The 24202-nt window shown below is 34.8% G+C and overlaps 1 protein-coding gene across 1 annotated transcript in view; it reads left to right on the top strand.

Annotated features, from left to right (window-relative positions):
• Positions 1 to 791: 791 nt before the first annotated feature.
• The window catches only part of LOC113232689 (aspartate--tRNA ligase, cytoplasmic), a 42478-nt gene continuing 19067 nt past the window's right edge, over positions 792 to 24202 (top strand). Inside the window, exons 1-10 of the mRNA XM_026467463.1 lie at positions 792 to 921; positions 3095 to 3257; positions 7718 to 7853; positions 11759 to 11936; positions 13050 to 13194; positions 16079 to 16230; positions 17928 to 18094; positions 19925 to 20040; positions 22990 to 23144; positions 23730 to 23841. Of these exons, the coding sequence (XP_026323248.1) occupies positions 802 to 921; positions 3095 to 3257; positions 7718 to 7853; positions 11759 to 11936; positions 13050 to 13194; positions 16079 to 16230; positions 17928 to 18094; positions 19925 to 20040; positions 22990 to 23144; positions 23730 to 23841 (1444 nt within the window). The 5' untranslated portion in view covers positions 792 to 801. The remainder of the gene's footprint in view (positions 922 to 3094; positions 3258 to 7717; positions 7854 to 11758; positions 11937 to 13049; positions 13195 to 16078; positions 16231 to 17927; positions 18095 to 19924; positions 20041 to 22989; positions 23145 to 23729; positions 23842 to 24202) is intronic.

Raw genomic sequence — 24202 nt, forward strand, 5'->3', positions numbered from 1 at the left:
TAATAAATTTCTCACTTAGCCACATTTTAGTTAGCCGATGGCAGAACAGTCATTAAAACCTAAAACATTTTTACGAAATGGTGCTATCACCCTTTCTACTCAACACCAACAATATATCCAGCCCAATGCCATTTTAGCTTCCTGATGTAGTTCTTAACATCCGGTACCATTGTTCCTGTTTTAATATAGTCCCATAGTTTATTAATTGGCATCTGATTAATCATATTTAAATATATGCTGTAAAAGTAGCAAAGTCTAAAGTCAAAGAATCAGTCATTCAATAGGTAACATAAATTTACACTTGAAAACGTCACATTTAAGCTACTGCTCGTTCACTACGCTAACTTCTTTGAGAAGAACGAGCAGGAAACTCTAGGGATTGCTCTTTTCAAATAAACTTAAATGCTATGGAATACACTTCGAATAAATTTTGTGTGGAATCTAGAGCCATGTTTTTGTTTCCATACATCTTTATCTTAATACGTAGTCTTCAATTTTCTAATTTGACTTTTCAATCAAAATATTTTTAATGTAGTTTTTTAACTTAGGAAATGATAATCTTAATATATGCCCCGGAATCTTATTGTAAAAACGTGTACAGTTCCCCATAAAAGAGTTGTTTACCTTGGTTAAACGAAATTGTGGTACAATGAGTTTGAGCAAATGTACTGTGATACCACAGTCATCATAGCTGTAAGCTCCTCTAATATAATAGCACAAACTTGTAGCCCAGAACAGGGCGACATTTTTACCATTGTGATTAAAGAATTCTGACTATAAATTTTCAGTCTTCCAAGCATCATGGTGGTATCAGAGTCGTCCCAGCCTCCAGTGGAGGGAGATACGGCAGGAGCTAGCAAGAAGGCAGCCAAGAAAGCAGCCAAGGCTGCCGAGAAACAGCAGAAGAAAGCTGAAAATAAAGTAAGCAGTAAAGATTTATCCTTTCCGGAGATGTGACGCTTTCAGTCAATAATGTTACAGATGAATATAAAATACTGTGATTTGGAAAATTAGTCCTATTAGTTAGGGCTATTGGTTGTTCAGTATTTTTTATAAACTTCATATAAAGGAGAAGGTTCTCAATTTGACTGTATGTTTTTTTATTTTGTATGTATGTTACACAAGAATTCTGGCGTCTGTGAACCGATTTTGATGATTCTTTTTTGTTGGAAAGCCTCCATATTGGTCCCATTTCATTTTGAAGAAAATCATCCACCTCTAAGGGTGGCTGATGACGCATGAACATTCATTTTTTAAAAATAAGAAAGAGGGCACCTCAGATGTGATTTAAATTTGAAGACAATGTTCCAACCTCTAAGGGTGGCAAACGGTTTTTTTAGTATTCTGTACTGAGATTATTGATTTGAGATTCTTATAATATCTAAAAATTGTTGCTGGTGTTAGGGTTCTATGTACAGAACATGGCTGATTAAGTATTTAACATTTAATTACATTAAAATTACTACCAATGGGATTTGAATAGACCGGAACATATCATGGAGCAATTTTCCAACTAGTACTTGAGTTCCTTGTGAAAGTGTTCGTCCTGTCCTCCCACCTTACCTATTTCTGCCGTCAAGTAGTAATCTGCGCATTACTGCGTTCTGGTTTTGATGGATCAGGGTGCTGGTGAAATTGCAGACACCAGTAACTTGTCAACTTACGTCTCAAGGTGACGGACGCAGTGGCATTGCCCTTCAAATTTTTGTGATTAAAGCTCTGAGTGCCACTGTAACTGCTATATAGGCGTGTCGCTTACCACCAGGCGCGCGACTCTTATACCGTCAAAATGGGGCTTTTCAGGTGGATTGTCTGTTTGCATGTTGTACACCTTAAATAGTATATTATTGCAGAGACCGTGAAGTAAGGAATTGCTGGACGACTTAAGTTGTATTAATACGAGTCAAGCAATCCCTGTTCCCACCGAGGCATGTATAGAATTTTTCTCAAACAATGTGAGGAAATAATAAAAGACTAAAGAGAGGAAGATGTATAATAGAAAAAGTAAAAAAAAAATATTAATTAATATTAAAAGGAATATTTGACGTGTTAGTAGGGCAATTGCTAAACGAAAATGTTATTGTTTTTTCAGGCAGATTAATAATTGTAGTCTGCTGAAATTCTGATGATGTGTTTGAATGTGTATCTGTTACTGTATTTTCGTTATCGCTCTTCTCACTAGCACTCATTTTCGCGACCGAAATCATTGACCTACCAACAAATGGACATCGGGTCTAATACAAAAACCACGAAAAAAATGTCCGAGGTTAACCTATACAAACGTAGTGACATGTAACGAAAAATAAAAAACTAAAACATTTAATTTAAATTGTGACGTCATTGCAGTACTGCCTAAATTTGCTTACAGCAATTTAAGGGCCCAAAAACACTATATTTAGCTTCTACTGGAAACTTAACAAAATGCACCATATTTAGCTTCGACTTAAAATATATTTGTTTAGTGAAAATATGATACAAAATCCTGTTTTCACACTTTACTGCAATAATTTTTACAAGTTATTATTTGTACTGCATATATGGGTACCGCATGATTGACAACCGCGCTGTCACTCGAACAAACGAAGACTACTGCGCGATTGACGCTCTGTATGCGATTTTAACGCCCTACAGGTGCGGACACTTAAGCGCGAACCCGACGTTCATTTATTGGTAGGTCAATGACCGAAATACAAAAAAGACGAAAAACTAAAGAATACCAAAACACTTTATTTCAAATTTTATCCTCATTTTCTGTTTTTTTTAAGTAAGCGGTATAGGTAGGTATTTTTAATTCTCGCAGTTATGAACACTGGGCAGTTGGCTGTATGAGTTTTTCTTTTGCCTGTTTACATAGTTCATTATAATCATGGACCTATATAGGTCCATGATTATAATGAGGTAGATTTAAAAGTTTAGAGAAGAGGACAGTAATAGATTTTCATACTTCTTTGCAGGCCTAGGCCGAGAAGAAGTCGCATAGTCCATAAAAGACAAACTTTCCGTGATCGTTTTTTGAAAGTAATGCAAACATTTCCGAGCATGTTTGAGAATATTTTTAAAACTACAAAATATTCCATTAAACTTAACTTTTCAGGCGGCATCGGCCCAATCTCAAGAAACATCAGAACCAGACATCTCTGAAGGCCGATATGGAGTACTCAAGCTGATCCAGTCGTCGGGAGAGAACAGGGAACGTGTCTACACTGATGTAAAAGACCTTGGTGTCAAAATGGATGGACAGACAGTTTGGGTTAGAGGTTGGTAACATAGAGATTGATAGAATTTAACTTCAGTTTAGCCGCTGGACTTAAACAGAATAACCTCCTAAACGAGTGCGATGTCTACTCGGTATCGGCAACTGTTTACCCAACAAATAATATTGAAAAAACGCTCAATTACTTAACTTGAGTCCGTTACTAAAGTAACTAAAAAAAGGAACTAAACCAAAGTAACTAAAGTAAGTAATAAAAATTTGGTTAAAACCAACCACAGACGACTCGATACCCTTTCGCCTCGTACACAATTCCGCACAGCACACCTGGTATATTCCTTTGCTTTAAATTAAAATCTATATTGCATTATTTCGCCTTGAATAAATTAGAATGTAAAAAGACCGTCAAATTCTGGCTTAAGAGAAAATCTTACAATGAAACAGAGGGCTTGCTGGAAGTTGTTTCATAATTATTTTTATATAGGTTAATGATTTATAGCTACTAATTATTTTATTGTTAAATATACAAAATCTCTTTTTAAGCTGTAATATAAAGAAAAAGTTACCCAAAAAGATGCCTAAAACGCAGGTTCAAGTGAAGGTACAGGTGAAGTCATTCAAAGGCAAACTAGAGCAAAAATTATGAATCTTTTATACCAACAACCTACAACCTCGTTGCCATAAAGTAATTTATAAGAATATCCGTTTCAACATGTGTTTAATTATTTACAATAAATTACCAAACGAGATTAAATTGTTACATACTTTTAAATTACAATAGACAAAATGCCTTTTGACACATTGCTTCTATAGTAATAAAGAATACTTAGAATTTACAAATTCATTTCATTAATTAGAAACTATGGAGACTAAACATTAAATCCCATCAATACTTGCACATCTGCATGCAGGGTGAATACAATGTACCTCATTTTACTTAAGACCTATGTAATTACTGCAGTGTACGCGATTAAAAAAATAAGGAAACTTTCAGACGTCGAAACCGCTAGATTGGTTTACTTCAGCTACTTTCACAGTCTAATGACATACGGCATTTTGCTTTGGGGTAATGCCGCCGATATCAACAGAATCTTTGTCCTGCAGAAACGTGCAGTTAGGGCAATTTACAATCTGGGCCCCAAAGTATCTTTGAGAGATAAGTTTAAGGAAATTAACATTCTTACACTAGCCTCACAGTACATTTATGAGAATGTAATTTATGTTAAAAGGAATAGTAATTTATTTATGAAAAATAGTGACAGACGTAACATTAATACGAGGAATAGAAATAAACTAGCTTTTCTTGATAGTCGTCTTCATAAAGTCAAAAAATCATTTAAGGGGCAATGTATACGCTTCTATAACAAGATTCCGGTTGATATACAAAATTTGCCTTACACGAGGTTTAAAACTATAGTGAAACAAAAACTTTATACTAAAGGTTATTATACAACTTCTGCGTACTTGGATGATAAAAATCCGTGGTAGTAACCCGTTTAGCTCATGGAGGTAGTCTCGATCTCTGATGTTTCAAATAATAAAAAAAAATATTGTAAATGTTATTTACAAAGAGCAAGCCCTAGAGTTTCTTACTCATTCTTCTCAGGGGAATCTGCCTTACGAATGAGCGGTAGAGTTTAATATTGTGACGATTTCAAGTGTAATAATGCTTACCTATGAAATAAAGATTATTTTGAATTTGAATTTGAATTTGAACTGTATTCTGGCAAATAAACGTATTCTATTCTATTCTATTCTACACATTTACTTAGTTTAGGCATCGCTTTACTATGAAGAATGTATAGTTTAGATTCCATTCTTAATTCTTATTTTAATACTATAATAGGTTTTTTTACATATGTTTTACTTGGTAACCTATCACGAACTGAAATTTATTGTTTTCGAAACAACGTTTGTTCGAATTTTCATTACACCTAAAAGCGAATTATAACGAAACCGTTGTTCCTTCAGAATATGTTGGATGTTTATCGCAAAGACACGATTAGGTTCGGTTAAACAATCATACGTGTTTATTAAAATTTTATTGTATTGATATTCAATTATTTTTGTGAAATTACTCCACTAGTTTGTTATAATTATTAATACAAAGATCGAATACTTACAAAAAAATCCTTCCATCCAGTCGGATTCGAACCGACGTCTACTAGCATACCGTGTCAGACGCTATACCAACTAAGCTAAGCTAAGATTATTAGCATAGATAGGAAAATTTATATTTTCTGATTAACTGATTTTCTACTATCATGATATTCAATTATATTTTGTGAAATTACTCCACTAGTTTGTTATAATTATTATTAATAATAAATTAGTGTTTATTATGATTATAATGATTCCAAGACTGGATCAACTAAGACTTTGTAACGATGGGGCACTAAAGGTATGGTCCCATACAAAAAAATACATATTTTATTTTATTCCTACTAAACTATTAGATTTATGGCAAAATGTGATATGGCAATATTTAATTAGGACAATAGGATCTCTCGATTCGCATTTTTTTAGAGAGGTATCGTGAAAAAGTAATCCTTTGTCCGCAATATCGCAGATCCGACCCACTGTGCGTAGCAAAGTTAAGATAAATATAGTGTAACTGCCTGTCCCCAATTACGTAAATTTTTAATGTTCCTAAGTGATTTTCTGAATCCCGAAAAGGTCCTAGACCTAAAAAATATTGTCGTAAGGCAGCCTACATTTTCTGTCTATGTACCTCGAAGTTCAGGTAAAAAACTCCAAATATTCTGATCCCTGAACTAATATCACAAAAAATAATTGAATGTCATGGTAGTAAAAAATCGTAACACTCAACCAACTTAATTGCAATTATTGAAGCGCCATCTCTAGTCAGTTGCTGGTAAAGGACCTGGCTGAGCGAAGAAATTGATTTCTCATACATGGCACTACGGCAAAAAAGTCGTTAAAAATCAAAAATAAAGATCTGTATAGAAAAGAATAAGAATAAGAATAAGAATACTTTATTGCGTAAGCACCGAGACACACATGATCTTAAAATTAAAATAGAACATTATAAACTTTAAACTAAAATACAGGACTTACAACAAAAGTTAAAACATAATTATAATGATTAAAACAAAATAAAAAAAATTAAAAATGTAATAATAAATGCGTGTCGCGGCGCACGCAAACGGGATTTGCTCAGCTATTAGCTACAGGCTCATAGATTTCAGCATGTAGCGCTGGTTTTCAGCAAGCCCGATATGAGTGAAGCACGGACTCGAGCACAAACAAAACAAATACGCATAGAAAAGCGCATAGAAAAACTCGTAAGGTCTCTTTATTCGTTCCGTGGCTTAGTTGGCAGAGATTGATGGAAGGCGCTGGTTCGAATCTAGTCGGATCGACCGAATTTTTTGTAGTGTCCGTTCTTTGTATTAATAATTGTAAATTTTCTTTTAACATTTGCAGAAATTTTTCCATAAATTCAAATTTTTATGAAATATTAAATATATTGTCATATTATTGAAATTTCAAGTGTAACTCCTATCAACAATAGTGCGTTTCAGAATACAGCTAACGCCATCTATTGGCAACTAGGTTAAATTAGTTGAAATGAAAGTTTGTAAAGTACATTCCTCAAAGAGGCGCTACCACACTCCTGTAAAATGTTTGAATTAAGAATTTAGACAACCTCAAATGGCTCTGGTTTATTCCGCATAACAGTGTATCACTTTGGAAAAATATTATAGTAAAATTAATATGTGATATACTGATTACTATATGGTGCGAAAACCTTAGAATAATAACGCATAGAATGATAGTTTCATATCAAACGAACTGTCACAAGTGAGGCAAAAATTAAATTCATGTAGGCTACTTTTTAGTAGTAGGTTAATTTTCGGTTTTAGTGAATATTTATATAAAAATACAAGTTGACGCGTTACTTCCTTGTGGAATGTGATGTTAGTATCTATTTTATAATTGTCTGACGTATTTTTACACTCATTTACCGCACATTTCGTCATTTTTAGCTAAAATTCTTGATCTGTTCGCGGTGCAAGTTGACCTTGAGCGCTGAAGGCCCGCCCGCTCGTGTAGGCCCTTTGGGAGCGCTTCAATTTGCCTCACTTAGCGTGTGCGGGCGAGGTTTCTATGCGTTATTATTCTAAGGTGAAAACACGATTCCTTAAAATTTTCACGATAGAAAAAAAACACAAACTTACGTCGATATTTTACAAGAAAACCGCTGTATTCAATAGGTACCTACTTTACATATGCCAATTATTCTTTTTTTATATCAAATGAACTAAAATAGAATATGTGTACTATTCGATAAGCATTTCTCAAATAGCTTTAATTTCGATTGTAAACAAATAAAGCCAGAGTCCCTACCGCTCTCGTATTAGTACGAGAACAATTGAAATTCGAGCTTACGTAGTATCGACTCTTAAATATTGAAAGAGTTTGTTTAATTATTCAGTTATTTTTTTTATTGAAGCCGCCATTTTGAAATTTGTTTCTTTCAAGCCCGCCTGCAGACGTCTCGCGCTAAAGGCAAGCAGTGCTTCGCGGTATTACGTCAGAGCTCAGCGACAATGCAGTTACTGATCAGCGTCAGCGAGGAGCGTCGCGTCAGCAAGCAGATGGTCAAATTCACTGGCAAGTTAGTATCACACGATATTTATAGTCCATTTCACATAGCACGGGTACGGTGACTTTTTTTATTACGCTTTTTGGCTTGGATACAAGTCCTTAGAGCCATATCTTCTTCATTTAGTTTTCGGAAGCCTGCGCCACAGTCAATTATAGCTGTGGCTTATGCGTGGCGTACGCTACCACCGCATATCTGACAGTACAAAATTTGTAGTCGTTATACACTTCCGGACGCATAATTCGAGTCACCACGCATTTTCAGTATTAAGTGCCCTAAGCTTAAACAATGTTTTTCAAATTGATCAAAAACTATTATGCAATTTTGAAACTAGTATACTAAACGTCTTTTCCATAAGTCCTTGTTGGGAATTTGGATTTGCAAAACCGGGGAAAACTTTTTCTTCCATGATAACACTATTTTTGTATTCTAGCCCTTTACGAGAAAAATGCGACGTGTCTCGATTACGGTCCGGGACTACATTTTGTTTTTTGCTTTTTGTCAGATTTTTCTCATTATATGTTGTTTTTTATTGTATTTTTTATTTTGTTTATTAATTCTTTTTGTTTTGTTTTGTTTTGTTTGCCTGTGTTATTTATGTATTCTTTTTCATTTAATTCACTTTAATCCACTTGCTAATAAAATACGTTGAATTTTGAACACAGCTTAGTAGGTCATTCTTCTTCCATCACATTCGGCTTTTATATCTGTCTTCCAGAAACTCTTCTTAATTGAAATTGAAAATTTTAAATGTTTTAACGTCCTTTCACTTCAAATTCCCGCCTTTTTTTGTTTTCGGTACGGTGACGTTTGAGATTTGACGTTTCTAGAGAAGTGGTGATGTAAAATCGAATGAAAATAAATCGATTTAAATATCTCATCGAGATGGTTTATAACGAAGAGAGAATCGATTATTAGACTATAGTTTAAAAACAAAAAGGATTCAATTATTACGTTATTAAGTTCCTAAAAAACTACACAACAATTCAAAAAATCAACAACCACATCCAAACAAAAAGCATAAAATCAAAAATTTGACTATACTTTTAAAATAATTAATAACTATTGAACGTATAATGACTGTAAGTATTTCGTATTAATTCAATATAGAAATGTGGTGTCATTGTAAAAATTAATAATGTAGTACAATGTTATAAACTAATAAGCAATTTAGAAGTAAGTAAGAACTCTGTCTTCTGCAGTTGCTATGCCCTTGCAGGACGTCACATGTTAACAGCCCAACACTGTAACTTCTAAAATTAGCTAAGTATGTAGCATGCAATAAATTAATATGAATCAACAGCACGGAAACGAAAGAACAATGGGAAAATAGTTAAAATAATTATTTAGCGTCTTCATGTCTTCATGTCTTAATTAAAAGTTTGAATAAAATAAATAAATTAGGTTTTTCAAATTATAATAGCGGCCTATCTAAGTCTGGAAATAAAATCATATTTAAAAGAAACCTAATGACTAATTAGTATGTAACCGGATCGATATATGCAACTATCCGTTTCTTTACCTTGAGGGACATCTAGCCGCCAAAAAAGGAATTTCAGTACCTACATATGGATATCATCGAGTATATAAACAGAAATAGAGAGGAAATGTCATTTAATTTGTTTGAAAACTATTCTGCCAAATGACATCTAGTGGCAACTGCGCTCCGATAGGCCAGCCCGAATTTGAAATATACTTTAGAGATGGGCAAGCAAACATAATATTATCGAAACCGATAGTATATAAATACGGCATTGTAAATAACCATTACCTGTTTTTTTACCGATTTCGAATTGTGTAGTATTGTTAGAATCCATAGTCATTCCGAGTGAGCAGGAACTAAATGTATTTCTTACATATTCGTACGCATTGTCGAATAAAAACTCAACGTAAGAGCGAAACTCATTAATTCTGGCGAATATTTCTTTTTTACAATTTTCCCTGTTCTGTGTTTTAGATATTGACGTTGTACGATTTCGTCATTAAGCACACCAATTTTCTTTAAACTGTCGCCGTCTTTCGCTTTTATTATTTTTTTACCTTTAATTCTTTTATTATTGAATTATAAAGATACCATCCTCTTATTATAGTAACGTACCTTCTCTTGTAGTGCCTTAATTGTCATATTTTTACGCTTAACCTGACTTGTCAAAAACGCGGCTGCAAAGACGTTTTTTGGTCATTTTTTTGTATAAAAACAGTCTTCTGTAAAATGCCGATAGCAAACGACGTTGTATTTGTTTGGAAATCAGTTTTCCCTTTTCGTGGAAGCAATCCATTTTTCCCTAAGGCCCGGATCCTTAGGAAATCATCAAAAACAATACAAAAATAAGTTTTTTTCGATACCCACATATTTGAACAAAACAACTGACAGTACACAACACTAACTGCCCATGGGTCTACCCAAAACCCATAAACAGTCTGGACTCCTCGGGGACTTGGCACAATCACCACACTTGCAAGGTGAATAGGTGATCGCAGTATGTTAGTTGAGAAGACATCCATGGAAATATATGGGGTGATTATACTATAGTATTATACTAGGCCAATACCACACGGCCATAAGAAGTTTAATATATGAATATATTCTCAAGAAAAAACAATTTTCCTGAGCAATAAAAACGAACGACAATCTACTACGTAATAGTTAGTGTTTCTTGTGCATAATCTGATATACTTATAAAATCGATACATTATACTCATGGCTCAATACTTAACTACGACGACGTTAGATGTAGATTTTTTACTTTACCGATTGTTTAAATAAATCTAATGATTTATTCTACTGTACTGTATAATTACAGTAATAATTATACATGCAAATATCGATACACAATATGATTTTTTCAGTGCAACACTAGCAACGCGTGCCCAATGAATAGAATGAGATGACGTAATGGGAGTTGCATTAGGTGGAAGCAAGACGCATAAATGATTTGAAACAATTGATGTGTATTGTCAATTGTTTCACTGCAAATCGACCAGTTTCGAAAATTGAAAAATTACATATTTAATATTTAATTACCGATGGAATGTGATTCCGTTTGTTTTGTAATTAGATGTTTTGCTTTTTTCCCACACCACCAAATAGTACAGCACGGCATTGTTAGAGATATTATGTTTATTACAATAGATACAGAATATTTTTTGGAATATACGGAGACGTACACACAGGCCAGTAGTTGGCCTGTCTATATTACAGTGCAAACGAGAGTTGATATTTATAAGAGCTGTATCGCTAATGTGTTACCAGTGATACATGGGCCTTATTCGTCTCTGTTTCTGGTTATATACTCGATGATGATGGATATGGTCCACATTTAGTTCACGTAATATCAAATGTACTGATTCGACCGATTTGTAATCAGCTAATAAAATATTAACTACTTCATTACAAGAAATAATGTCGATAATTTCTTCTCTAAAATGCCACACGAGAAAATGGTAAAAACTGAGAAAAAAGTTCCCAAAATCAAGGATAGATGGCACATTTCACAAAAAAAATATTTGTGTTAGAGTTATCAGTGCAACTCAGTTTTTTTGTTATGGCTTAACTTCATGCCTTTTGACTTTGAAAATAATTTCCTCCGAACTTTCGTGACGTCACAAACCCACGGCACCATCTAGCTTCTATTGACTCTGTTTAAAACTTCTATAGTTTATTTTGATATAATAATACACCGAATATATTTTATTCAGTAACGTAATACATAACCTCCAAAACTTCAAACTGGAATATCTTTCATTCCTGACTTCTCAGAATAGTAAAACCAAAACAAAATTTGTTCAGAAAGTTCAACTCTATATTTTCACATAGTTTTCACCTTTTTTTTACTTACAAATGTTGATAAATAATGTTAAAAAATTATGTCAATAAAAATTTATATGTTTCTTGACTCAACGCTATCACATTCCAGTATAACTAAAGAATCGATAATAGACGTGCAAGGGACAGTAGTGAAGACAGCGTCTCCCATCGAGTCTTGCTCGATACGTGACGTCGAGTTACTCGCGAGCGAAGTTTGGACCGTGTCCAGTGCAAGATCTCAGTTGCCCTTGCAGATTGAAGACGCCGCTAGACCGGAAAAGAACGATGTGAGTCTGTCTCTCTGTCTCTCTGTATTTTTTTATGAGACTAAGTGACGGGAAAACAAGTCGCCCACTGGGTGATAAGGGACACGCCTGTTCATGACTGACCATGACTGTTTATATATGTAAAAAAATTGTGTCAGTAAGACGCAGAATGCTGGTGATACGCTGTTGGGTCTCCAACAGCATTCTGAGGACACTAGCCAAGAGACCGGTCAGTGCTTTGCAAAGACATTGGGTATCTCTTATATAATGTGTGTGATTTATATTGTTACAAACAGATTTTGTTTGTTACGTAAGTACTCACAAACACATATGAACTCTTTGTGATCTGAATAAATAAGATTTGAATTTGAATAACAATTGCAGTGCCACTCAGAGCTTCAAAGATTTGAGGAGCACTGCCAATGCGCCCGTCACCCTGACACATTTCTTTTTATAATATCAAGTGACGGGACGAAGAAGTCATGCTTCTGATGGTAAGCTACACGCCTGTCCATAACAGTTGCAGTGCCACTCAGAGCTTTAATTGGGCTACAGACCTAGTCAGTACATTTTACAAATTTTGTATTGGGTGTAAACTTATTACTTTCAAGTTCCCAATCTGCAAAACGGCCAGAGGTTTTTGTTACACCCTATAAATTGCCACAAAGGGTGCTGGTGAAATTACAGTGGGACTTGTCAACTTACGTCTCAGGGTGACGGGCGCAGTGGCAGTGCCCCTTGTGTGGATAATCTTTGCGATTGAAAGCTCTGGGTGTTATTCAAATTCAAATCTTATTTATTCAGACCACAAAGAGTCCATATGTGTTAGTATCTACTTAAAAACAACATACGAAATCTATGTTACTAACAATATAAATCACACACATTATATAAGACAGTAAAAAACACACAAATAATTAATTAATGAATTGAAATGAAATCTCTGAGTGGCACCGCAACTGTTATGGACAGGTGTGTAGTTTACCACAAGGCGCACGACTTGTTCGTCCCGTCACTTGATATTATAAGAAAAAAAACGAGAACCTCCTGTTTTGAAGTCGGTTAAAAATATGATATTAAAAATAATGAATTTTACATATGACAGTAATTATTTATTGTAGTTGTTCGTTACAGGACCCTGAAGCACTGAAGATCCGCGTGAACCAAGACACACGCTTGGATAACCGCGTGCTGGACCTGCGAACGCCCGCCAACCAAGCCATATTCAGAATTGAAGCTGGTGTCTGTCGCTTATTCAGAGACATTCTTACAAAGAAAGGTGGGATTTTGGTCTTTGTTCACATTTGCATTTAATCTACATCCCATTTTGTAAGTTCATGCTTCGGATTGTACAGTCTTTTTTAACCGACTTCAAAAAAAGGAGGAGGTTCTCAATTCGGCTGTATGCTTTTTTTGTGTGTATGTTACGCGATAACTCCGGTATTTGTGAACCGTTTTCATGATTCTTTTTTTGTTGGAAAGAGGGTACCTCCATAGTGGTCTCATTCATTTTGAAGAAAATCATCCACCTCTAAGGGTGGCTGATCACGCATGAACATTCCGTTTTTCTCTCAATATGCTTTGAGTGGTGAGAACCGATTTTTATTATCTCCAGTGTCAAGTCCTGTATAGTGCGCAACTAGGGGATATTTCAATAAAACTTGGCAAATAGATGTAATTCCACGTACTTTTGAGGTCAGTTTTTTAGTACTCTGTACTGATATTATTATTATTAAGAAATAAAAACAGCCCATTTAAATACATCTTACAAAGAACATTATTTGTCTTAAATAACTTAGGCCAAAATCGTTTCCACAATGACATAAATTATTGAAGCCTTGTGAAAGAGCTCATCCAGGGTAGCACTGCCACCTTACCTATTTCTGCCGCCAAGCAGCATTACTGTGTTCCTGTTTTGAAGGGTAAGGGTTCTGGTAAAATTACAGGCACATGGGACTTGTTAACTTATGTCTCAGGGTGACGGGCGCAGTGGCAGTGCCCCTTAGATCTTAAGCGATTTAAAGCTCTGAGTGGCGCTACAACTGTTATGGATAGACGTGTCGCTTGTCAGCATGCGCACATGTTCGTCCCGTCACTAGATATTATATTAAAAAGAAACTAGATTTATCATGATTATCCCACCGGGTGGAAAAAATTTGTCTATCATCATATCATATCAAATCTAGTTGAAGTGGTTCAGATGTTATTTTATTTTTATTTTTTTTAAATATATTTATTGGTTCACTTACAGTTATTACAATGTTACTTACTAAAATTAAATGTAGGTATAGAATATCTTATCTAATTGCACAACCAATTACAAGTAAACACAGCTTACAAAAACAACATGAATGTAGATAAATTAGAACTTAAAAAAAAAGCTATTTAATCCAGTTTAAAAAAAAAGAGAAAAGTAAAATACAAACAAAAAAGTAATAGTAAGTACAAGCGAACAAGGGTCTCGGCATTATTGGTTAAACAGAAAAAATAAATAAAATTAATTAAGCTTAGATATAATACTATTACGAAAATTGTTCAGCGACTGCCAAAATATATCGCTTACCTGACTGTGCTTATTATATAGTCTACAGAGCCTTGGGACACAGGAATTAAAGCCCAGAACGGTCTTGCGGAACGGAGGCACTAAGTGTGTAACTGCAAACCTGGGATATTTTGAGGGAATTTTGAAGTTAAATTTAGCGAGTTATGTATGAGTATGTTAAAATGAGGCAGCGGACTTTGTTCCTTTCGTTCTGAAGAGTTTACCCATAAAACTAACAAATCTACTGTCGGTACTATCTGAATTTTGGCAATTTTACAGGATGAAGAAAAACATTGTTTGCGTCATTTATATAAGTCATCGGATTTGTTAAGTAAAAATATGTAGTTTTTGAATTTTTTATTACACATACACTACGTATTTAAATAACCAGATGCTATTTAAATGACGCAAAAAATTTTTTTTTCACCTGTATAATTGTCAAAATTGAGATAGTACCGACTGCCAGTTCACAGTCGAAATGTAATTTTGGAAAAATTTTGGCGACACTCACCTTTAACTCCCGTAGAGCTGCGTACTATATATATATATATATATATATTATATGGACAACAAAACAGATACGAATCAAATTACATTGATACAAATTAAATATGGTATAATAAAGTTCTGTACTAGATTGTAATCCTACTTATGTTGACACATCATTCTAAAGTAACAAGAAAGAACTACTGTTCAAATTGCTGATAATTTACTTAATACTAAAGCGTCAAGGGAGTGGGGGAAAATCTATACAAGTGCAAGTTGCTTTTCTCCTCGTTTAAACGCTCTGGATCTTGGATCAAAAATATCCAAATCGATCTTTTTCATAGATATCTCGTTGTAAATAATAACGTAATAATAACGCACACACTCAACATAGCCCCGCACTAGGGAAACCCTGTGTCGCGGGTGCCATGGACACACACATAGACAAATATTTCACCCGGCCCGGGAATCGAACCTGGGTCCTCTGTATGGCAGTCCGGCAAGGTAACCGTTTGGCCACGGAGGCAGTTATAAGGCAGTAAAGCCGACACTTTCTTACAAGGAGGTTGTAAAAGCAAGTATTATTCCTGTATGTCCGCAAGTAAAACAACTTGTTGGGTATTCGGATACGAGATAAACCCTTGATTGCAACGAATGAATCTTATAAATAATTACTGACAAGCGGTTTTACATTTTCAGCAGAAGTTTCGTATTTTCGTATAAACTTTTCGTCTCAATGACAGTTTATACTTCTTTTTGGGCATAGCCAAACACGAAAGGAGGTCGGAGAATGCCCCCCAATCTTTTCCCAAAAATACCCTTAATGGTTTCATGGGTTACTTATCATATTTTCATAACCTCGAAAGTAATTTTGAGAGGAAAATTATTTCAAACCTAACCTTACCGAACTTAATCGTGTCTTTGGGATAAACATTCCACATATCCTGAAAGAACAACTGTTTCGTTATAATTCGGTTTTCGGTGTAATGAAAATTCGAACAAACGTTACTTCGGACAAAAAATCTTCGACTTTGTGATAGGTTACCGGTTTCATGGGATCAAACACTAGTATTTCAGAAAAAATGTCAATAACACTCGTTACAATGATTAATTAGCATTTTACTGTATTGTCTAGGTTTCGTAGAAATACACACGCCTAAGATAATCTCCGCGGCGTCGGAAGGTGGCGCTAACGTCTTCACGGTGTCGTACTTCAAGAGCTCAGCTTATTTGGCTCAAAGTCCGCAGCTGTACAAACAGATGGCTATCGCTGCTGATTTTGATAAGGTGAGATAGATAGTTGGTTAGATAAACTTATTAAACTATTTTTCCGGATTTAAATCGCGTATATTTGTTTTTTCAAACAAACCGACGTTTCGGGCCCTTTACAGGTCCCATGGTCACGGTTGTTTGAAAAAACAAATATACGCGATTTAAATCCGGAAAAATAGTTTCATTTCCTATGTGTAACAATCGCGAAAACCTAAGAACTCAATATTTAATTTCTATTAATATGCGGCCGATAGATGGCGTTAGTTGTATTCTAAAACGCTCTTGTAGTCTGTCTTTTTTGAAGACGGAGTAAAATGACATTTGTAGGGTTGCCAGTTTTCATAATATTTATTTAAAATTTTTATATAAAAAAAAAATTTATTTAAATAGTTATGTAGTTTTTGTCCATAGTTTTATCGATAGATTGTGAAAGAATGCCAAAAATGTCTGAATTGTGAATGTTACGACGTTCTAAGGATTACTAATTGCGTTATTGCCATTGACTTACAATTATATGGACGTCGGGTCCGCGCTAAAAAGTGTCCGCACTTGTAAGGCGCTAAAATCGTATACAGAGCGCGACACTCCGCTTTAGTCTTCATTTGTTCTACGGACAGCGCGATACTGCGATGACATTACAATTTAAATTTCGAATAGGTTGACTTGGGACATTTTTTTCGTGGTTTTTGTATTAGACCCGTCGTCTATTTATTTGTAAGTCAATGGTTATTGCCTTCATTTTTATTTTGCCAGTTGGCCTACTACTAGCACCGACATCAACTTTTATTCATATACATTTGAACAAGAATAGCCAGATTTAATTATCGATATTGATTTAAAATGAAAACCTTTAAAATATGTCTCCTCTTTTTATTTTTCATAAACATAGTTCTAATACAGTGTATGTATGTATGAACTTACAAAAATTGGCAATTCAAATGAACTTGTGCTCAGTAATTGGATGAGTAATGGGTCGAGGGTAATTCAAATGAAACGAGTTCGGCTATTTATTCCATCAGCGTGACCAATATTCAATCGATAGGATATTTATCGACTGCAATCACTAGCTGCTCGCAAGGGGGCAACACTTTCGCATAATGAACTGTCATTTTACTCTGTCTTCGAAAAAGACAGATTATAGACACTTGTAGAAGCGTTGTAGCCGCTTCACGACTAATTTTCCAACAATATTTTTCCAACAATATTTATTCGAACAGCATCGTTAAACTGTATTTCAAAAATTGTAGTCCAAAAGTGAGGTTATGTTTCATCTATACATCTACGACTTGTCTATGGTTGCATAGTGCTGTACAAAAAATAACATTCGTTTCATTCAATTAAAGTTTTTGTAATTGATTAGTAAATCGAATATTTCAATCGCAATCGAACGAGTAACCAAGTTTAAGGATTTGAAGGAGGACTCAAAATTAAGATTTCGGAACTTTTAAATATGCTTAATTATATTATATATAAACATGACTCAATTAAGCAAATCGATTCATTCAATTAATTAATCGATTTGTAGTTGGCATTATATTTGGCCATTACTAAACCGTCTATTGTCGGGTCATGACTTGTTTGTTTATATTTTGTTGGAAATGGATTGAAACGAAGTATAGTTAACTTACTTGGTATATTGTTATTAATTCGAAGATTGCCAAGAGATATTAAGAAAATAGATGTACTGTATAATGTATTATTCCTAATTCCAGGTGTTCACGGTAGGAGCCGTGTTCCGTGCAGAAGATTCCAACACTCATCGACATCTCACCGAGTTCGTGGGCCTCGACTTGGAAATGTCTTTCAAGCACCATTACCATGAAGTAGTCGACACTATCGCTTCTACTTTTACTGATATATTTCGAGGGCTACGTGATGAGTGAGTTTTTTTTTATTTATTTTATCTACACACGTATCATGAACTCTCTATAATATGTTCAAAAACCGCAAATTACGACCAGCATAAAGGTAAACTGTTTGTTAGAACAAATTTCTTACCTGTGAAAATGTTATTGTAATTTCGAACATCTCTGAAAAACAAAACAATTTGATTCGACCTCAATTCTAATATCAGTCGAGATGAAGCTTTATTCGAAACGAAATGTCAATAGCAAACAATTTTGACAATTTCACACGTTACTTGATATCGAATGATATGATAGTTGGGGACCGATTCTAGTTTGTCTATGAATTAAAATAAAAACTACGGTTGTGTGATATGCGTGAGAAAAGTTTTTTCTTTCCTGAACACATCACAGAGAGCTTATAATATGTGTGTAGATAAAGCAGTGTATGTAACTGTAGATAATTAGGCATTAAAACACTCGTGTGATGTTTTTATAACCCACACTCGTATTTTAATGCCTTTCGTTAATTAACTGTCACATAAACTACTATATTCATATTGTACAACCCGCACTAATAGTAACAATAACTGAACATCTAACCCATAAGTGTTCGGTCTTTGTATTAATAATTATAACAAACTAGTGGAGTAATTTTACAAAAAATAATTGCATATCATAGTGATGAAACTTCTAGACATTCAATAAAAACTTGAAAGTTCAAATGAAGTCAAGAAATAACAATAAGAAAACCAATCTTTCGACCTTGCTGCAGCTCCAATCCAACCTTGTATATTCTGGACTCATTGGGAAAATTTAAATACTATAGTTCTTTTTATTAAAAAAATAAGTGCGCATTTGACCTCCGTCTCACCTGATGGAAAGTGATGACAAGGTCGACGATGTAGCATGCACAACTAAATAATGCCTATTCACTCTCGTCTTGAAAAGATCCAAGTTATAGCGTTCGGGGAATAAGTCCGCAGGTAAAGAATTCCACTCCCTAGCCGCCGTATAAATGTGGAAGCGAACCGCTTCGTGCGAATCTTGGGAATATCCACAACATAGGGGTGGAATCCCAGCCCACGTCTAGTCCCCCGTTGATGGAAATCAAATTATGTAATTCTATCGCACACTCTCCGTGATATATCCTGTAGAAAACCGATAAGCAAGCAACTTTGCGACTGTGTTCAAGGCTCTGCAGCTTCGCCTTTACTAATTTCGAGTCACCTATAAGCCTCTTGGCACGCTTGTCGATTGAACCCAAGGTGGCCAGTGGCAGCAGTACTCCATGCACGACCGGACTTGTGCTTGGTACAACTGAAGCAACTGTCCCGGTGTGAAGTAATAGTATTAGTAACAAAGATCGAATACTTGGAGAAATACACTCGATCCGGCTGGCTTCGAACCAGCACCCACATGCAATCCGTGCCAGATGCTCTGCCAATTAAGCCACGGAACGAAGCAGCAGAATTTAGGAATCTTTCTTTTGTGCTGCTTGCAGATCATTGTTTACGGTTTTTAACGACTTTTTTCCGTAGCGCCATCTGCAGAAGTCCCATCTAACTGGGTGACGAAATATCATAGATTTCTCATAGATGGCGCTACGGTTAAAAAGTCGTTGAAAAATTGAATACAAAGACAGGACAACAACCACATAGAAAAAATTGTAAGGGCCGCGGGTTCGTTCCGTGGCTTAGTTGGTATAGCGTCTGCCACGGTATGCTAGAAGACGTCGGTTCGAATCCGGCCGGATCGAAGGAATTTTTTATGAGTGTTCGAACTTTGTACTAATCATTATAACAAATGCTTTAACTTTAAATTTTAAAATTGTACAAATAAAGCCTTGTTTTTTGCACAATAAGGTTTACATCAGAAATCGCCACAGTGGGCCAACAGTACAGCGTTGAGCCGTTCAAGTTTCTCGACCCGCCGCTGAAGTTGGAGTTCCCTCAAGCAATACAGATGCTGAAGGAAGCTGGTACGTGTACATATAACTAAGTTTTTAGTGAAAATTGTACTTAATGTTAAAAAAAATTCAATATTAATATCGTCTGCTTAAAGGTAAAAACCACATAAGTAGCAGTAGAGGTCCTTGTGAAAGAGTTCGTCCAGGGAAGTACTGCCATCTTACTTATTTCTGCTGCCAAGCAATAATGTTAGCATTACTGCGTTCTGGTTTTGAAGGGTAAGGGTGACGCGCGCAGTGGCAGTGCCCCTCAGAAGCTCTTATGTTCTTAACAGTTACCAGTGCAACTGTTAAGAACAGGCGTGTAGCTTACCATCAGGCGCACGACTTGCTCGTCCCTTCACTTGATATTATAATAATCTCAGTACAGAGTACTAAAAAACCGACCTCAAAAGTACGTGGAATTACGTCTATTGAAATATCCCCTAGTTCGCCACTATACAGGACTTATACTGGAGATAATAAAGATAGGTTCTCACTACGACACTACTCAAAGTATATCGAGGGAAAAACGCCTTGAATTGGAGAAATAGCAAAATCAACAAAATAATTGCTAAAAGCAATTGCTCCTAAATTAAAGTTAAGCGCTATTTATAAAAATTAATCTTCATGCGTGAACAGCCACCCTTAGAGGTGGATGATTTCCTTCAAAATGAAATGGGACCACTATGGAAGTACCCCTTTTCCAACAAAAAAAGAATCATGAAAATCGGTTCACAAATACCGGAGTTATCGCGTAACATACATACAAAAAAAAAAGGAGAACATACAGTCGAATTGAGAACCTCCTCCTTTTTTGAAGTCGGTTAAAAAAAGTGACATTTTCCACAAAAATCTCCAAATTACGTATCAGTTGTAAGAAATTCACCATCTTTCTCCAGATAAAACTCTTATTAAGTTTATAGCTTTTTTGTTATTGAGTCTTACGTGCAGAAAGATAGTTATTTTCTTACCATAGCTATATAAATTAAAGACTTATTGTGGAAAATGTCACTTACGTGGTTTTACATTTAAACAGACGATTGCCTTTTATGTTATAAAAATATGATATTATAATTATGTAATTTAATAAAATAAATGCATAATAATAATATCACGGAGTGAATAAACGCAATTATTAAGAAGATCTTATTAACAAATGTTATTATTATTATACAATTCTAGAATAATTTGAAAATTAATTGATAATTAATTAATTTTTGTTTGATTAATTATTAATAATTAAATGATTTATTTTTTTAAAACTTACTAATTCAATTTGACAGTCATTTTAAAATTAAATCAAATAGTATATCTTAAAACTGACTTGTTTGTTGCTTACCAACTACTATATGTATAAGGCCTAAATGCAACAACATGTTGTGCAATAAATGATGTTATTATTATTATTAAGTGAATTAATGCCAAGGCAATAACCAATTCGTTACAATTAACCTGGAAACTGTTAGATTGGTTTACTTTAACTTTTGACTGTAAATGACAAAACATTTATATACTCTACTTTTCCTGGTACCTATTATAGCGTAGTTATTTTCGATTTTGGGTGATAGTGATGTGTCTGTTACGCACTAACTATTAACCTTTTGAACGACACTGACAAAAACTAGTGTCGTTCCATAGACGCCAAGCCTATATAGTGATGTGACAGGTTATGAATTTCCACGTTATATTAATTGAATTCTCCAAGTCAAAGAAGAACATAACCTAAATACTTATTTAGCTGGAATTTACAAATAACACAAGGAATATCTTAATATTTATTAATTTCAATGGAAAATTAAAGTGTTCCATTGACGTTTTAAGGCATCATTGACGTATCACCCAAGTTAACCTAAGACGCTTTAAACATCCTCGGCGGTCAAAGGGTTAAGATTCTACACAACTTCAAATGGCTTTGGTTGATTCAGCATAACAGTGAAAGTGTTGAATCTATCACTTGATATAGGACAGTAAATAACTGCCGTAAGGTAAATAGACCTTAATAGCAAAGAAATAAAAGAAACCGTTGCCGTTAAACCGTTCATGTCAATTAATATGCAAGCACAAAATGTCGTAAATTAAACCAAATTTGTAACTAATTCGTGCAGAAAATAAACAATTAAAGAGCACATCGACCCCTCCTACGTAAAGTATCGTATGTCGAAATTGCCAAGTTTACAGGGGAGCGTTTTCAAGTTCTGAATTCACTGAAAGAGTGATCACCATAGATCATTTAACCGATATCTAGGATTTTATAATTAGTGAGCTTTGCCGAATAAAACTGAGAAATGCTAAAGTCACGTGTTATGTTCGTTTCAATGAATTCAGAACTTTAAAACGCTTCCCTGTAAACTTGGCAATTTCGACATACGATACTTTACGTCGGAGGGGTCGACATAATACCCTATCAGAGGCATATCTAGAAGGCTAACTATGTATATATATGGTTATGAGAGATAATAAAATATTAATTAAATTAGTATATATGTAAATACAATATAAATAAATAAAATATGACCAGTTACTCCAGTGGTTCTCGGCAATCCATTGAACAGCAGATGACCTATATAACGAGAGAAACCCGACTTCAAAGAGACCTTTAGGTTAAGACTTTTAAGTCTAGATGGGGTACCTATCTGATAAAAAAAAAATAGTAAAATTGAGGATATATACTGATTACTACACGGTTCCTAAAAAATTTCACCATAGAAAAAAACAACGAACTTACCTCGAAATTTCCAAAAAAAAACCGCTGTGTTCAAAAAGGTATATTACATATACCAATGATTTTTTTAATTTCAACTGAACTAAATAGAACATGTATAAATACGATATACATTTTTCAAATAGCTTTAAGTTCCGTTTGTAAAAAAAATTAATTCTGAAATAAAGCCAGTGTCCCTACCGCTCGACCAAAGAAAAATGAACCGTATTAGTACGGAGCTGAGGTAGTATCAAGTCTTAAGCAATCTGTGTCCACAGGCGTAACGCTGGGCGAAGAGGACGATTTATCGACTCCCGACGAGAAGTTACTAGGGCGGTTAGTGAAGGCTAAATACGATACCGACTTCTACATTTTGGACAAATACCCGTTGGCTGTTAGGCCTTTCTATACAATGCCCGACCCGAACAATCCGGTGAGTGAAATTGTTCAAGTATTTTTTTTAATAGTAATTATAACTTAATTTAAATTTGTATTGAATTGATATTCAATTGTTTTTTGTTACTCCATTAGTTTTGTTATAATTATTAATATAAAGATCCTTCCATCCGGCCGGATTAGGACCGACGTCTTCTAGCAAATCGTGCTAGACGCTACGACAACTAAGCCACGGAACGAACCTGCGGACTTCACGAATTTTTCTGTGTACTTGTTGTTGGATCTTTGTATTTGGTTTTTCAACGACTTTTTAGCCGTAGCGCCATCTATGATGAACTGAAGATAAAGTCGAAACTGAGACTACATGCAGTTAATGTGGAAGTCTTTATCAACTTCATGCAGTCGAGATCTCGACTGAAAACATGCATTCACTTTGTTGACACATGGGACTTGATCATCATGACTTCATGACTTTGTCATATCTCAGGGTGAGGGGCGCGGTAGCAGTGCCCCTCACATCTTTGCCTTTTAAAGCTTTGAGCGGGACTGCAACTGTTATGGACAGGCGTGTCGCTTGCCATCATTGTCAAATGTATTAAATGTATAATTTCAATGTTCCTAGAAAGTGTCCAACTCATACGACATGTTTATGCGAGGCGAAGAGATCTTAAGTGGCGCGCAGCGCATACACGACCCCGACTTCTTGATCGAGCGAGCGAAATATCATGCCATCGGTGAGTCATTGAACTGGGACTATATCAATATTTTTATTTATTTATTTAATTTATTTAAAGGAATATCAGCAGCTTAAAACTAAATTAAATAATAATAATAACAACTGAGAGCTAATTAAAGATCCTCACAAATAAAAACATAATGAGGAATCTGGTTGCACAATTCACCCAACTTATTATATAAAACATAAAAAAAAAAACCACAGAAGTTGTAAGCGTCACTAAGAGTCAAAGAAGTGCTCACTCAGTGCTCTCATTGCCGAAATCACACTCGCATTAAAAAGGTCACGATCAAAAGTATTACATAAAATCATTGACTTACAATTATATGGACGTCGGGTCCGCGCTAAAAAGTGTCCGA

This window comes from Hyposmocoma kahamanoa, unplaced genomic scaffold (assembly GCF_003589595.1).
Source record: "Hyposmocoma kahamanoa isolate Upper Pololo Valley unplaced genomic scaffold, ASM358959v1 77, whole genome shotgun sequence".
Lineage (NCBI taxonomy): Eukaryota > Metazoa > Arthropoda > Insecta > Lepidoptera > Cosmopterigidae > Hyposmocoma > Hyposmocoma kahamanoa.